Genomic DNA, 16,208 nt, shown 5'->3' with positions numbered 1-16,208 from the left:
CAACCTTCATATTAGTACTGACCGACCTAGAATTTCAAATTAAAAACATTCATTATATATGTCCAAAATATGCATTTCAGGACTAAAGTAATTTAACACTTGAATCAACTTCCTGTATGAAGATTAAGTGAGACAGTAATTATTCTGCAGAGCTAGCTCATATCACATTATTATGTACAGAAGTTATCAGCCATGGGAAGGTCAACCTTCATTGCCTCCATTCATAGCATCTTAATAAAAACGGTGACTTACGCAGAAAATCATAGGGATTGCACCCATACTGAGGTGCTATTCATAACCTTTCCCATTTTGTCTGGGGAAAAATTTCTTTGATACATCAGTGAGATAAATCTGTAATCATTCAATGAAAGCAGCAAGAAAGAAAATGGAAAACTGAATGACTAATGTAATTTTTTCATCTCTGTCCTTCAGGACTTGCTTCAGCAAGCTATTTACCGGACTTTAAATGAGTGTTTCTGGGCGTGCTTTGTTGACATGCCACCAGTAACTTTGTTATGAAGATTCTGAAAATCTAAACCTTATCTGCTTCAAAAAGAACAAGTCCTCCTAAGTGCACGTCAAGTGCCCCTTGGACTGTGCTTGCTTATACAGACCTCACTCAGAGTAGAGCTCACTTAAGACTTCCTTTGTCCATTTTCACAAGACTTGACAGGTATATGAATTATTAAATCATTTCTATTATGATGGAACCCAATGTCATGTAATAGCCTCCAGTGATTTAAAAACATCCGCTGTGATCTGCTACATACAATGGTAAGTCTACTGTACCCAGAAATCTTTACTCAACAGTTAAAAGAAAACATTCTATTGATATTCCTTTGAATTTCTTTTTCAGAAAATAAAACAGAACAAAACTGCTCTAGATCTAGCACAGTTAGTTTTATAGATGTCTCACAATTAAGAAATTAAAGGCATTTGATTGTATACAACCTTTGATATGTTTCTTAAAATTCTCTTTTAGGGAAGACACTACACCCACCGAAACAGCTTTTGTGCTGACAGTGCGATTCTGAATATTCAGAACAGTACAAAAAAAGTGAAAGCTTGCCCTGACATAATGCATTAAATGGCTCTACCGCCACCTTAATGACATACACTGCGGTCCCCACAGTAAGTGCATATTTTAGTTGCACCTTGTCATTTGCTCGTGTGAGATCTATGCACAGATGAAGCCCAGACACATTTGTAAAAGACCTGTTTATCCAATGGCTTCTCTAAGTTATCAGAACTACACTGAGAATCCAGATGCCCCATCTGGCACTGTTCCAGCCAATATCAAAAGCAGCATTAGCTAGCTCTTGGAGACACATATACAGTGCAGTAATATGTAGTCACCACCACTCCTCATTATCAGTGAATCCTGTATCCTCCCATAGGAGACCCCTTCCTAAATAACCAGTTCAGAACATTCAAGGCTTCTTTTACAGTCTTCCTCAAGCCTCTAGTCAGAAACAAAACTGTCTGCAGCATAAATGTTTGGTTGTCCCCAGCTGGTGACTTGTATTTTATTTTATTTAAGCATTGTTTGTTTGGCAAGACCATGTCAAGTCAGATTTAGAATACAAAAATTTGATTTCTTACGTTTTTAACACTGAAGTCATGCAGCAAGCTAGCAACATGTATAAAAGATTATGGTGTCAGTTATCTTTTGATATGTAGGCAGTACTTAGTATCTGATGTGTTAATTTGGAGACACGGGATACACAAAACCAGCATATACAGTTGTGCAGTAAGAGGATGTACATGGATTATTCTGTGCTTCATATATTAGCTGCATTTCAGTTGCATTCCCAGATGTCTCAGTGGGAGAGTTCCACAAGTTTGAACACCTCACTGTCCATCACAGATCTGCTTTGGTGAGTATCTCAGAGGCAAGAGGCAATATAGGAGAAATGCCAAGTCAATAAAGGATTGTATATACCACCTTTGCACTTGCCTCTGAGCGAACACAAGTGGCTGTAGCCCTCTGTTCACGTTCCATAATTACGGGTATATGGCTACATGGGCAAAAAAAACAAATAATTTTATCACATGTAAAACACACAAGGTTAGTGCCGTAGCTTTTATTGCTTGGGATGATTAGCTAAGCGCCAAATAGAAAATTTATCTTCAATAAAGCAGGCAGAAAGAACTTCATTTGGCATTTAAAAGGCAGCAACTAATCTCGCAACATAAAACCGAATACTGCCACAGCTGCCCCACTTCAGAAAGCTGTTAGATTACCTTCCCTCACATGAAAGTCTATCACTCCATATTTGAAGGGGGTGTGTTGATGGTGACAAAATGATCCAAATAACTATCATCCCAGTGAAACTAAATTATTCTCCCCATTTTACCTTGGTTAAATGTAGACTCACCTGTCTATAGTCCAAAGCAAATCAGTGTCAGACCCCAGAATTTCCATGCTTTCAACTATGCTAACTAGTCCAATCAGCTTTTGAATACTCAGAGTCCTTTGGTTGCAACCCCAGACACCCTTTCAAAGTGGCTAATGGTGTTCTGAGCATTTTACTGAATAAGGGTCTTTCAATGACAGCTAAAATCCCCAGGGATGCTGCCTGAGGACAGAAGAATAGATGTTCCTAGGGCTATTAGCCAGCTTCCTTATCTGCACTGCCACTGAGCAGTTTGTATCCTGGCTCATCCCAGGATAACGCTATTACAGCAAATGGAGTGCACAGAATATTCCCATGTCACTTACCTGTTTTACATTGTATCCTGCTTTTGCACTAGTTTCAATGAACATTACATTCAGCTCTTTGGCTTTCCTCTCTCCCTCCTCAATGGACACTTGCCTGGGGAAGAGAAGAACATTAGGGCAAAAGAGATGAACATCCTGACAGCCCCAAAGATGTTCTCAGTCCCAGCACGCTTACAATGACTAGGTACTCAAGCTGGCATGAGACCACCACCAGCACCATGGGAAGGGCACAGCTTTTCAGAATGCAAGATGGGTTTGTACAGTGCAGGAATGCTCTAGGCCAGCGTCTCCCAAACTTTAAACATTCGTATACCCCTTTTGGGACTTGAGCCTTATCAGCACACCCCCTCTCCCAGTGCTGTCCCAGTGCTTATCTCCTGATTTTTAGTAATTTATGTTCTGCCATATACCCCTTGAAATCCTTTCGCGTACCACCAGCAGTACACGTATTACACTTTGGGAAACACTGCTCTAGGTGCACTCAATCCTATCCCAGAGCGCACGGGATGGATTAGACGACCTCTCAAGATCCCTTCCAGGCCTACATTTCTATGAGTCTCTGGAACAATACTTCCTGTTTTTCCATGAATAAAGACAAGGTAGCCACTCGCCATTTCCTAATCGCTTGCCAGGAAACTACGCTTGTCTGTCTTGAGACCAACTAGTCCCCTCAGTCTGTGCTAACTAGTAACTATTGCCCTGCTTAGCTGAATCTTAACATTGCTATTTAACGTCTTTAAAATGATTGCAGGTAACCCAAAAGTACCAAAAAACCTGCTTTTATAATATCCTATTCTGGTATATGGGAAGCTAATGCTACGAAAATTAGTCTTTAATCCAAGTCTGATTATATACTATTGTCACATGCATAAAAACACACTGCCATTGCATGTTTATGCTTTAAAAGATGCTATTTTGTACTGAGACTAGCATAATTCACTACAAGGCAGCAGAATGTCCAAATGCCAGTGGAATTTTGCATTAGCACATCTGAAAAAAATTCCTCCTAAAATATTACAGTGGGAACCAGGGGGAAGGAAGGAGGAAAAAAGATCACTCAGTTCAACAGAAGCTGCTCATTTAAATAAAATTCTAGATGTGCTTTACATTTTAATTTTTACATTACAAACAAATAATGTTTAAAGGAATATTCAAGATAACCAATTTAAAATAGTCACCTGTACCAAACCTAGGTTACGGAATACAAATATTTTAAATATAATTTACTACTTCACTGATACTATCAATTTTTTACATTTCACTCAGCTTGGGCTTTGGAGCTAGATTGGTCAGTTTCACTTCCTGGTTCTCATGTCCAGCACTGGTTTTGGTTGTTACATACAATGCCATCCTGCGAGCTCACAATCAAGCCAGGAAGTGTTTAAACAAGTTTCCACTTTTTTAAAATCAAGAAATTTCTATTTCACATCAAGTTTCAGTGTAATTTAAAACAGATTTTGGGCCTAAAATAAGTCTTCCTTTAAACAGAGCTTTCTCAGCAAAATCAACAGCAGATTGGTGTCATGATTAAGAAAAATGTACAAAGAAGAATTATTTCACCATACCTCTTATCTGCTAGATCTGTTTTATTTCCCACTAGCATAATGATGACATCGCTGCCCCTTTCCGTTCTGACATCATCAATCCATTTTGTGGTTTGCTGGAATGAGTTTACATCTAGTAAAGCAGAGTGGAAAAAGAGAGGAGTGTTACTCTAAAATGTTCTTCCCAGATCACTGTCAATACAGCCATAAATCATGAATAAAAGCCTCACATTCTCTGGTAATTGGTACATTAAGATAATGCAGAATCAAAGGATGCAATCCCGAGCCCACTGACGTCGACAGGAGTTTTATTACTTATTTCATTGGGTCTTGGATTTTATGCTTTGGCTTTAAATGTACCTGCAATTGAACTCAATCTATCCAATTATAAACCGACTTAAACATCGGACTTCAAATTACAAAGAAGTTTTTTGCCATTATTTTTTAAGTAGTGTTATTATTACTTCATTGAACTAAGGGCTCGTCTCTACTAAAAGTTAAGCCGATGTACAAATTGGAAACTAAAGTGAAGATTCACATCCATACCTAACTCCTGTCAGCGGTGCTCATCATCATCAGGAGCTTCCATTAACTGAATCAGAGCCCTGACAGCTGGAGCTTCACAGTTCTCAGGCTCCAGGGGACTGGCAGCCAACAGGTGATGTAAGTAAGACAGTGTCTACTTAGACACTGTGTTGCCCTAACTACACCCACTTAAGCGCTATGCTTATCGCACAGTTGGAGTTAAGTGGATTTAGTCACCAACTTACATCAGCAGGTGAAACACTGTAGCATAGACACTTACAGGGTTAGGTTAACATAAGCTGTTTTACGCCAATCTAACTCCAGCGTAGACCACGCTGTAGTTGGACACATTTTATTTGCAGACTGGGGACCCAAATAACTTTTCTATTTAATCTGTACTACTCTCAAGGTTTGAAAAACATTGAATATATGCGTCAGTAAGAGGGCCCAACTGTTTCAAGGCTTTTAAAAAGCATTTAATAGCAAGTATACACTTTGTATTGCTTAATCATTTTGCGATCACTAGGTTCATGTTTGTTCTAATAATATTTGGCTCATGCAATTATTAGCAACTTTTGTTGGATTGATCACTGACCTTTGACCTCAAAAGATTTTCAGAACTGTTTAGATTATAACACAAACCTAAATGAATCCTTTGGTACTTTTTTAACTAAACACTCTTCAGATTATAGCAGCTTTAGCAAAACAGGTAACGAATATCTGAGTAGCAAAACATGACTATAGGAAATCAGCATTAACTATATAATGTAAAATCACCTTGTTTGCAAAGCTGAATTCCCAATAGTAAACTGCTCTACCATTCGATTTAGTATGTTAGCTACAATCGCTCAGGTGTATCTGAGATGCCAAAGTATTTGCCTACACTTAAATAGGGAGAGCTCTCTGATAATTGTGGGCAAAGAGTTGACTGTGTAATGGTACTCTGAAATAGTGTGCAATTTAGAGAGTTAAGACTTGATCACTTGCCAACTGCTTAATGGTATAAAGCTTTGCTTCAGTACTTAGCAATAATCATTAGGTCAGCAGAGAAGTCCAAATTTCACAGCTAACCCTGTAATTTTAGCTCAATTTAAAATGCCTGTTTACAACAATTAAAATAAGTTTACAAGAAAACCTGTTATTCTTGCTCTAACTGTGTTAAGTATTTATTAATAAAAGGATAAGACCCTTTTGGATTTGGGTAGAATAAGACCACTCCATTCAGTCACTATTGATTTAAAATGTAGAGAACCTCTGAAGGTTTAATTCTCCTTCAACCAAATTATTGCTGTTCAAAAATTAAAAGCCAATAAATGAGGGCTGCTCTGGCCTTTTAAACCAGTCTTTGGGGGTGGAGGAGAGACAACACTAACATTTTAATCCTCAAAAACGTACCTACCTTAATAATTTGCTTTAATTTTTAATAAAAGGCTAAATGCTTAGGCATGAACCGATAAATACCAGAAAATGAAAGCAACTGTTAAGGTAAGAACATGGTATGTCCTTCACCAGCTCTGGCCCAGATGTTGGGGGACAGTGGAGTGATGCAAGCTGAAGTTCTCAAATGGTCTCTGTGGGAAAAGCTCTAATCTGGAAGTTCAAAGATACGTAAGCAAGTGATTTACATGTCTGAGACCAAGTCAAACATGGAGATGGCACCGAAAAGAACAGATGAGACAAGACCAGCTGGTGCTTAGGTTTTCGGAATAAACCATCTGATAGGAAAGGGTAGGACATATATTATCTTGGCAAGGGAACTTCAGAAGTCCATTTATACACTGATCAGATCAGAAGTGCCTGGTTTAAAAACGTGACAACAGAAAAAGAAACACTTTTCATGCCAGTATGAAGAAGCAGCACAAAACCGTGATATGGCATGCAGAGCTAAAGTAAAGAATGACAGTGCAGAGTATCAGAAATGCAGAATCCCCCCCACTCACTTGTGATATCATAAACAACAACTGCGACAGTGGAGTCACGAATGTAGCTAGGAATCAAGCTCCTGAATCGCTCTTGACCTGCTGTGTCCCATAATTGCAACCGTACCTAACAAAATCAGTCAAACAAGCAAGAAAAATAAGAAAAAGGTCAAACCCAGTGCAATATACCTACTTGTGATATCGTAAACTACTACAGCAGCAGCAGAGTCACGGATGTAACTGGGAATGAGGCTACGGAAACGTTCCTGACCCGCAGTATCCCACAGCTGCAACCTGATCTGTGGGATGGGAGAAAATTAAAAAAAAAAAGCCAAACTGCCACTAAAAATAAAGAGTAAATAATTTTATTGCTTTAGAAAAAAAAAAAAGCTAAATAAAAGTATAACTCATGCAGGAGATTGTTTGGAAAGGGGATAAGTAGCAAACTGCCTCTTCTCCTAGCAGCCCTGCATTCTCAGTAGTCTCTCAGGCCATGTCTGCACTTACAGCTGCACTCCTGCAACACATGTGGTGAACATGCTCTATGGCAGGGTGGACAATTTTTGATGGCCACTCCAAGAAATTGGTAAGTGGTCAGGTGCCACGTTCTTCCATGATATTAATGGAGAAAGCGTGGGGTTCTGGGGTGGAGTTTGGGAGCAGAAGGGAGGTTGGTGTAGGGGATTGAGATTCAGGAGGGGATGTGGATCTGGGAGGCAGTTTGGGCGAAGGAGGGGGTTGTGATCTGGGGCAGGGGATTGGGGTGCAGGGCTGGGAGGGGGTACTGCTGCAGAAGAGGATCTGGAGACAGAGGGGGTACAAGGGTTTGGCTTCATACCTGGAGCAAGGGATTGGGATGCAGGATTTGGGAGGGGATATGGGTGCAGGAACAAAGGTGCAGAAGGTTTAGGCTGTGACCTGGGTCAGGGATGCACGAGGAGAAGCAGGGGGGTTGGGGAGAAGAAGGGGTTTAGGTGCAAAGTGGAGGGTGCTTACCCAGCTGGGTCCCATCTAGCAGCCCGGGGAAGCCTCAGACTTACTCCCTAGCTACCACACCTCCACATGCTGCTCAAAGTGGCCAGCTGTGGGATCTTGTGCTGTGTGTGTGTCCCTGGGAGTGGGGTATGTCATATGCTGCCTGCACCACAAGCACAACCCAGGCAGCTCCCATTGGCCTGTTTCTGGCCAATGGGAGCTGTGAGATTGTACTGAGGGCAGTTTTGTACTGAGATGGTGGGGGGCAATGTGTAAGCCCCCACCCACCACCCAGGCTTGCAACGCACAGAGCACATGGCCCTGGCAGCTGGCCACTTTGAGCGCAGTGCAGAGAGCAGGAAGCCTACTCAAGGCTCATGCTGGGCTATGAGACAGTGGTGTGCTAGATTTGGCAGTTTAGTGGGCTGGATCCAGCCTGCGGGCTGCCCGCCCTGCTCTAAGCCAAAGGGAAGAGCTCCCATCGGCATAACCCCCTCCCTCCCTTCTCCAAGAGCTGCGAAGTTATGTTCTCAGGAAAAGTTCTGCTGCTGATATAGCACCACACACACTAGTGCTTACGCAACTTATGTCATTGGGGGTACGTGGCACATTCACACCCCTGAGCAACAGAACTTGTGTGGATGTAGGTGGTAGTATAGACACAGCCCAAGCTAGTGTGTTCTTTGCCTAAGATGGTGTAAAAAAGTCCAGAGGAATCCATATTTCACCCTCACTTCCTACCTCTGCATTTCAAAAGCCCCCTCCCACTTCCAGAGGGTAGGCAATAGGAAGGCTGAGTTGTTCAGACAGCGCAGATGGCAGAAAATTGGAGACATGTACCAATCAGCCGATACACCCAGAGAAAGCATTCATGCTCTGCGGTCACTCTTCCTGGGGCCAAAGAGCGTCACTACCACAGAGGCCTGTATGACCGGGGGCTAGAAAAAGCGCATTTCTGATCCCTTCTAAACACGAGTCTTCAGCTGCTGCCAAGCCACTGGAGCGGCTACTAACATGCTTTTTTAAGGAGGATGAATGCTAGTCATTCAGCTGCATGTACAGTTTTAGCCATAATACAAAGTAACAGAGATAAATACTGATGACGAGGATGAAATTCTCTTACCACTTAGATTCTGAAAGAAAATACAAGATGCTCTAAGAAACCAGGACACATATATAAAGAAAAAACATTTAAGGGACTAAACTGCTTTATAAAAAGCAGGGTAATTTGTCAGATCACTTAAAACACAATCCCATTTATTGAGAGTTTACCCAATACCAGCTACACAATTTGTGTTCTACATATATATACCTCAATGCTGCATTTCTTAATTAAGGATGTGAGCTAATGTTGCAGAATGTAAATTTCTGTGGAACACTGGCTTAATTTCAGAGACAGTACTGAACAGAGCAAACATGTAGGAATGTATGTGTTGTTTTTTTTTTTCCACACTCCCCAAACTCTGCATCACACTGACTGGTCAAATCAAGAACCACTGAATATGGTTTGTTTCAAAACTTGTGAAAAGCATCCAACAGGTAAACGCTTGTTTCTCTACATTCTCAGTTGACTCCATAGCACAGGTTAGAATCTAGCATATAGAGTTAAGCCTGGGTCTGACAAGGATCTTCTGTACAGTAGCAGGATAGGTTATTCCTAGATCTCCAGTCCACTTCAAACTCTGTAGCATGCCCACATTATGACAGGTTACAGAACATACCAAGAATAGCAGCTTCTTTCCAACTGACTACAGAAAATCACTCAAAGTCTTACTCACTGTCCGATCCTCCAGGTACATGGTTTTCGATAAAAAGTCAATGCCAATTGTTGCCTGTAAAAAAATTACATTAGATTTCAGTATAAAACCCAAACCAGTGTAATTTGCTCCTTTCAAGGGTATTGAATAATCATTATCCCAGACTAGAACTGGCATGAGCTGAAATGAGGGCCATAGTTATGGGACACTGCTTTCCTTCAATGGTATTTGTAACTAAGGTACTCCAGACTCTTGAGTATGTACCTAAATCAGGTGAAAAATATTGGAAAAATTAGTGCCCTTTAGTAGCATAAGATTTCAGCATAAAAAGGTACATTTCTAATTAAGACAAACAGTTTGTGCACTACTTTGGTAATTTATGCCATTGATACCTGCATTGTTGTAGATGTTTTTGTGAGAACGTGCACCTTTAGACATTACTGGAGCTTAGCAACAGAAATCCAGATACCATTTTAACCAAAATGTGGGGGGTGAAAGAGGGGTACAGTGTTAAAAACAAGTATATCTTCATATATATTATTTTTAGGGCTCTCTCATAGAACTGAAAGGGATCTTCAGAGGTCATAAAGTCCAGTCCCCTGCACTCACAGCAGGGCCTATCACCATCCCTAGCAGATTTTTTTTAAATGTATTGCCCCAGATCCCTAAATGGCCCCCTCAAGGATTGAGCTCACAACCCTGAGTTTAGCAAGCTAATGCTCAAACCACTGAGCTACACCTCCCTCTTGTATCACTGATCCCAAGTCTTCACTCCCTTGCTGATGCTGCACTGACTATTTTCTGCAAGATCATTGTTGCACCTTTGTGTACTGCAGGTGCATGACTGATCTGAGACCAGGGTTAACAACACTGAGTAAGGCTTTAACAGTGTGATCCTTGATGTGGCAGTGCAATTAAACAGTATCAAATGAAGCCCAGAAGATGACCTGAATCCCAGAAACCTGGTATCAACTGAAACATAACCATTAAGGGTCTAATCCAGTGGTTCCCAACCTTTTCACTAGTGCAGACCCCCAGTCGCCACCAAAAATGTTCACGAACCCCCATCAAAGCCAATTCTACTTTCTATTATAATTTTTATCTTTTTATCCTGCAGACCCACTGCAATACCCCAGAGGTTGGGAACCACTGATCTAATCTTCCTAAAGTTGGTGTAGGTGGCTTGGTTCTGACAACCAAGGGAACTCCTAATCCCAAAAAATGCTTCTGCACCACAAGATCTCTTTTGATTGTAGGCATTTTACTGCCTGCTTACCACACTTGCCAACAGATGGAGGGACAGTAAATTCTTGCAACCTGTTAGTACACAAAGCCAGCTGCAAAGGGAAACTGACTAGCGCCGCATAATCCAACTCAGTTTCCCTCTGCAGAGTGTTTGATGCACAAGACTGTTCCTGACTAGAGAAAAGCAGTGTTTGGGAGGAAGCCAGGGGGAGAATATGAAACAAACAAGGCTCATTTCCAACACGGATAATCCACAAGATTTTCCATAATCAGTAACTGTGAAGTTTAGAGGTCAGCAGATGAAATGTACATTAAACAGGTTACATACAGTGATTTCATAAACAAACTACTTTAACGTTTGCCTCAAGGAAGTTTCCATTCTCCTGCATCTCTCAGAGGTTTCCTTGTGCAATTAAATGGTACATAAGAACGGCCATACTGGGTCAGAACAAAGGTCCATCTAGCCCAGTATCCTGTCTGCCGACAGTAGCCAATGCCAGGTGCCCCAGAGGAGGTGAACCGAAGACAATGATCAAGCGATTTGTCTCCTGCCATCCATCTCCCGCCTTCGACAAAAGGCTAGGCACCATACCCTACCCCTTGCTAATAGCCAGCTATGGACCTAACCTCCAAATATTTATCGAGCTCTTTTTTAAACTCTGTTAGAGTGCTGGCCTTCACAGCATCCTCTGGTAAGGAGTTCCACAGGTTGACTGTGCGCTGTGTGAAGAAAAACTTCCTTTTATTAGGTTTGAACCTGCTACCCATTAATTTCATTTGGTGTTTTATAGACAAAAGCCTTAAGCGCTTGCACCTCACCTGTCTAGGGTCACAACATCATATTTTTTTATTATATATAAATAAATAAATATCAAGTCTCTGTTCTTGTGGAAGACGTTCAGTTAACATTGTCATTTAAAACTGAAGTCTAAGCCCTTTCCAACCATGAAGTTTCGAAACAATTTAAAACTGATCCAAAGCAACAAACCTCCCCATAAAGTATAGTGATTCCTTTGCGCCCTAATCCCACCTCAGTAATGGCCAGCAGGCTGACGATAGGATACACTGCACTTAAGATTTTTAAGCAAAATGTCCTTTATACGTGAAAGTTTCCATTTTCATTAAAACCAGGTCAGAGTAATATAAAAATATCTGTGCATAATAAGCATAAAGATCTGATATTGACATTGAGCAGGGTGCCATGAATGAAATTTGGCCACCTGCACAGTACAATAAACCATCAAGTTACAAGGGGATTATGTTCCTGGAACACCTGTGTAACTCTCACTTTTGCACAAGTTGGGCGTAATGGGGAGCTGGGAACCAGGCAGCCTGGTTCCCAGCTCCCCTGGGCTTGTAGGAACTGGGAGCTGGTCAGTTTCCTGGCTTCCAGAATGTTGGGGAGCTGGGAACAAGGGGGCAGCCTGGTTCCTGTCTCCACACTGCTTGCGGGACCTGGGAACCAAGCAGCAGTCTGGTTCCCAGCTCCCTGCTGCTTGTGTAACCCAGGAAACTGACCAGCTCATGGCTGGTTCCTGCCAGCGCAGGGCAGCTGGGAAACAGGCTGCCACTTGGTTCCCAGCTCCCTGCCACTTGGGGGACCCAGGAAACTGACCAACTGGTCATGGCTGGTCAGTTTCTCAGGTCCCACAAGCTGCGGGGAGCTGGGAACCAGGCAGAAGCCTGGCTCCTGGCTCCTCTCCCCTTGCAGAACTGGAAAACTAACCAGGGCAGCAGCCTTGGTCACTTTCCTGGCTCCAGCTGCTGCCCTGGTCAGTTTCCCAGCTCTGCTTGGTTCCCAGACCCCTGCTGCTTGCAGAAGGTGAGAAAATGAATAGCCCACCAGGGCTGGTCAGTTTCCTTGCTGCTTCTCCCTGCATTCCCCCTGCGCCCCACCGCATGGCTGGGGTAAGGGCTCTTAGCAAGTAACTAAGCAGGATGATAGCCGCAGAGCAGCTTCAAGTCGTGCTTAACTCACGTTAAAGAGGGTTATATGCAATTCGAAGCCAAGTATTTTGTAACAGAGAGCAAGCAAGAATACAGGCAGTCTAGGGATAAGTCTATACTTGCAGTGGTATGTGGGGTACCCATACTCCATTAGTATGGATACAAACAGCAGGTCAGATGATGCAGCACTACTTAGGCAAGTAAAGACACACTGTTTACTGTCAGACAAAAGTAACCGAGCCTCAAATTATACTGAAATTATGAAACTGGACCTGAAACTGTGAAGTAGATCAAGCATGAGGGAAGTCTGGGCACCTTGCAGACTCTGTAGGTAAAATACACTGGCTACGTCTACACGAGAGCTCCTGTTGACAGATTGTAGGCAATCTGTCAAGTGGATCAAAGGAGCAATATGCTCTGTGGACAGAGTGGCTGGACTGCCTGGCCGCACTCTGAACAAAATGACTAACTGGAAGCACAGCTGACAGGGTTGCCCAGTGTCCTGGAAGCCCTGTCCCTAGACAGAAGTCCCCCCAGAATGTCTAGACTGGCTTTCTGCTTCACAGGGCAGCAGCAGAACACTCAATAGAAATGCTGCGTTCTGTCGCTTTTCGGTCAACAGAACACCTTGGGAACATGTACGCTCTGCGGGTTTTATCGACAAACTGTGGTGTGGTCGTAGCCTTTGTGAGGCACAACTGCCAATTTAAAGGATGACAGACCCAAATGGAACGATGTGCTGCAGCTGCTGTAAGTACTGGTCTGGTATTTACATGCCTCAACAGCTCTGGGAGGCAGGGCAACGTTATCCCCATTTTATAGATGAGAAATAGACAGAACCTAAGAGACCTTCCCAAGGTAACAGACAAAGTATGTGTCAGAGCAAGGACTTGAGCCTGAGTCTTCCGAGTCCCAGGCCAGTACCTTTACCTCAAGACCATTCTCCCTCCATTTCTACACACTTACAGGTTCACAGGCTTTAAAGCCAGAAGGGCCCATTACAATAATCTAGTCTGTCCTCTTGTAGAGCAGAAAGACAAAGGATGAGTTAATGTCCAGCTTCTGCTGGTGAGAGGAACAAGCTTTCAAGCTACACGGAGCTCTACGCTGTGCCTGGGAAATCTACCGCAAATGTCATGGATAAATACAAGATGGAACAGATTATTTATCCACAGTAGTTAACATGTTCTAAGACCATTCAAGGTGAAGTAGGCCCCTAACCCCTCTGTAGTCACAGAACTGAAAAGGAGGGTGGGGTGGGTTCCCCTTCATCATTTTTCTGTGTGAGTTTGTGTGCGACAGCCATAAAATTTACACTAAGTAATTACACTCATCCCTCATTAAATGACTTCTTTACTTATAAGTACTCGCTTAAATGAGAGACACATACCTACCTTTGTTCACTAGATGAGTGAACTCCCTCCGCTAATACGAGCCTAACCCCCTCCCAATGGCTTCACCCTGCCGCAGCCTGAGCCCCCTGCCAGCCCGCAGCTGCCCCCCAGCAAGTTCCCAACACCCACCCGGCCTGGTCCCCTAACCCACCCCCCCGGGTAAATTAGGGACTTACCACTGGTGCAGCCCAGAGGAGCTGCTGGTACCTTCAGCTGCACATGTCAAAGTGGCTCCTGCCGTGTGCTGTGAAGAGGCTCTAGCTGCGCAGCAGGGTGCCCACAGCATGTGGCTCCAGCCACACTCCTCAGCCCCGCGCGCCACGCCCCCCCCCCCCGGCCTGGCCTGCTCTCAACACCACCTCCCTACACCCCTGGTTCACAGCTCCCCCCTCCACACCCTCCAGCCCACTCCCAACATCCTTCCTGTCCCCGTCCCCAAACCCCCTGGCCCACCGCACCCCCCAGGTACTGCTGGTGCAGCCCAGAGGAACGAGCCACCACCAGGTTTTAACTCCCCCTCCCACTCACAGCCCCAGTCTGCCCCCAGCCTTTAACCCTCTCTAACCCCCCAACCCAAGGTTCACTTACCTTGCAAAAGCAGCACTGTCTGCTGCCACTCCTTCCCCGAGTTAGGAGCACCAGGAACCAGTCAGAGACTTTAATGTGTATTTAATGGGAATTTAGTGCCCCTCTTATGACTTTTCACCTATGAGCAGAAAGCTGGGAACCAATTGTGCTTGTATAATGAGGGATGAGTGTATTGCATCAAAGCCCATACCTTATGGTTGAGCTATCACGTGCTGTTTAGAAAGGCCATGTGCAAAGAATGAGCACGAAAACAGAAGAGCAAGTTGTCAGTTACTTGCTACTTGACTGTTTGAATGTGCCAGGGCAGTAGTTTCCAACATTTTTACATCCAAGATCACTTTGAATTTAAGGGCAACCCACGATCTATCCTGCCCCTTCCCCAAGACCCTGTCCCCTCCCTGAAGCCCTGCCCCACTGACTCCATCCCCTCACTGCCACTGCGCTATGGCAAAGGGCTGGGTTTCAGGACGGGATGCAGGCTCTGGGCTGAGGCCAAGGGGTTCCACAGTTTGGGAGGGGGCTCCAGGCTTAGCCAGGGGCAGGGAGTTGGGGTCTGGAAGGGGATGACAGGTGCAAGCCCTGGGAGGGAGTTTGGGTGCATGAAGGGGCTCTGTGCTGGGGCAAAGTACTGGGATGCAGGAGATGGTGCGGGTTCTGAGAGGGGGCTCAGGACTCAGGCTTAGGGTACAGAAAGGAGCATGGGGAGCTGGCTCAGAGGGGAGTGTGGAGTGCTGGATCCCGCTGGGCAGCACTTACTGTGAGCATCCCAATGAAGCTACGGCTGGCTTCCTGCCTGCCCCAGATCTATGCTGCTCCAAGAAGGGGCAAGACATACCTGTGGTCCCTAGGGGTAGGAGGCATGTAGCTCCACACACTGCCCTCTCTGCTGCCGCTGCCGCCTCAGCTCCAACTAGCCACAATTCTCTGTTCCCAGCCAGCATGAGCCACGGGGTGCTGCTTGCAGGTACGAGCAATGTGCTGACACACCTACCCCCACAACACACCTAGGGCCACTTGGCCACAGTGGCTGCTTCTGGGACAGGTGTGGAACCAGCACACACAGGGAGAACCCCCCGCCGCCCCCGTACCACCATCAGAGATTGCTACCAGAGACCTGAGGATAGACCAGTCTGGCCTCCCCTTGTTCTCCAGCACTGCTTGTTACCTAAAATGCAGACTTGCTCCCAAGCCAACCTTCAAGCTAAGGGTTCATTCCTGTTGTGACATTGCGCCTCCATGCTCTTTAAGGAAATATGCTTTTGCATACAAATATGCCTAACTCTAATATACTCTATGCAAAATGTGGTATGTAACTTGCCATTGAAAAGCTTATAATCCCCTGAATGTGTCTCTTCAATGTGTGTCTGTATCAGTCCTGTAGTTGAAGCTAGAAATATGAAGTATACACCTGTTTATAGATCTAGAAGTGCTAATGAAGGCCATTAGCAGTACTGCAGGAATTTAACAGCCCAGTACTCGTAACAACAATCTGTGAATAGTCCTGCTTTTCCTGTAAGCCTGGACTGTGGTTGATCCTGTCAAGGGACATGGCCAGGTCACTTATACTGGAACCCCTTTTGGATGTGATTATT

The 16,208-nt window shown here is 44.1% G+C and overlaps 1 protein-coding gene across 2 annotated transcripts in view; it reads right to left on the bottom strand.

Annotated features, from left to right (window-relative positions):
* The window catches only part of RAB6A (RAB6A, member RAS oncogene family), a 90,514-nt gene that overhangs the window by 19,995 nt on the left and 54,311 nt on the right, over nucleotides 1-16,208 (bottom strand). The window contains exons 3-6 of one of the 2 annotated variants that reach the window (XM_074979190.1): nucleotides 9,464-9,517; nucleotides 6,904-7,009; nucleotides 4,288-4,399; nucleotides 2,723-2,816 (exon numbers count right to left, since the gene is read on the bottom strand). In XM_074979190.1, coding sequence (XP_074835291.1) covers nucleotides 2,723-2,816; nucleotides 4,288-4,399; nucleotides 6,904-7,009; nucleotides 9,464-9,517 — 366 coding nt within the window. Of the gene's footprint in view, nucleotides 1-2,722; nucleotides 2,817-4,287; nucleotides 4,400-6,731; nucleotides 6,838-6,903; nucleotides 7,010-9,463; nucleotides 9,518-16,208 lie in introns of both variants that reach the window. The other variant, XM_074979106.1, reaches the window with a different exon arrangement.

Source organism: Carettochelys insculpta, chromosome 1 (assembly GCF_033958435.1).
Source record: "Carettochelys insculpta isolate YL-2023 chromosome 1, ASM3395843v1, whole genome shotgun sequence".
NCBI lineage: Eukaryota > Metazoa > Chordata > Testudines > Carettochelyidae > Carettochelys > Carettochelys insculpta.
The sequence above is the reverse complement of the archived record's forward strand: the minus strand, read 5'-3'. Positions and strand labels throughout refer to the sequence as shown.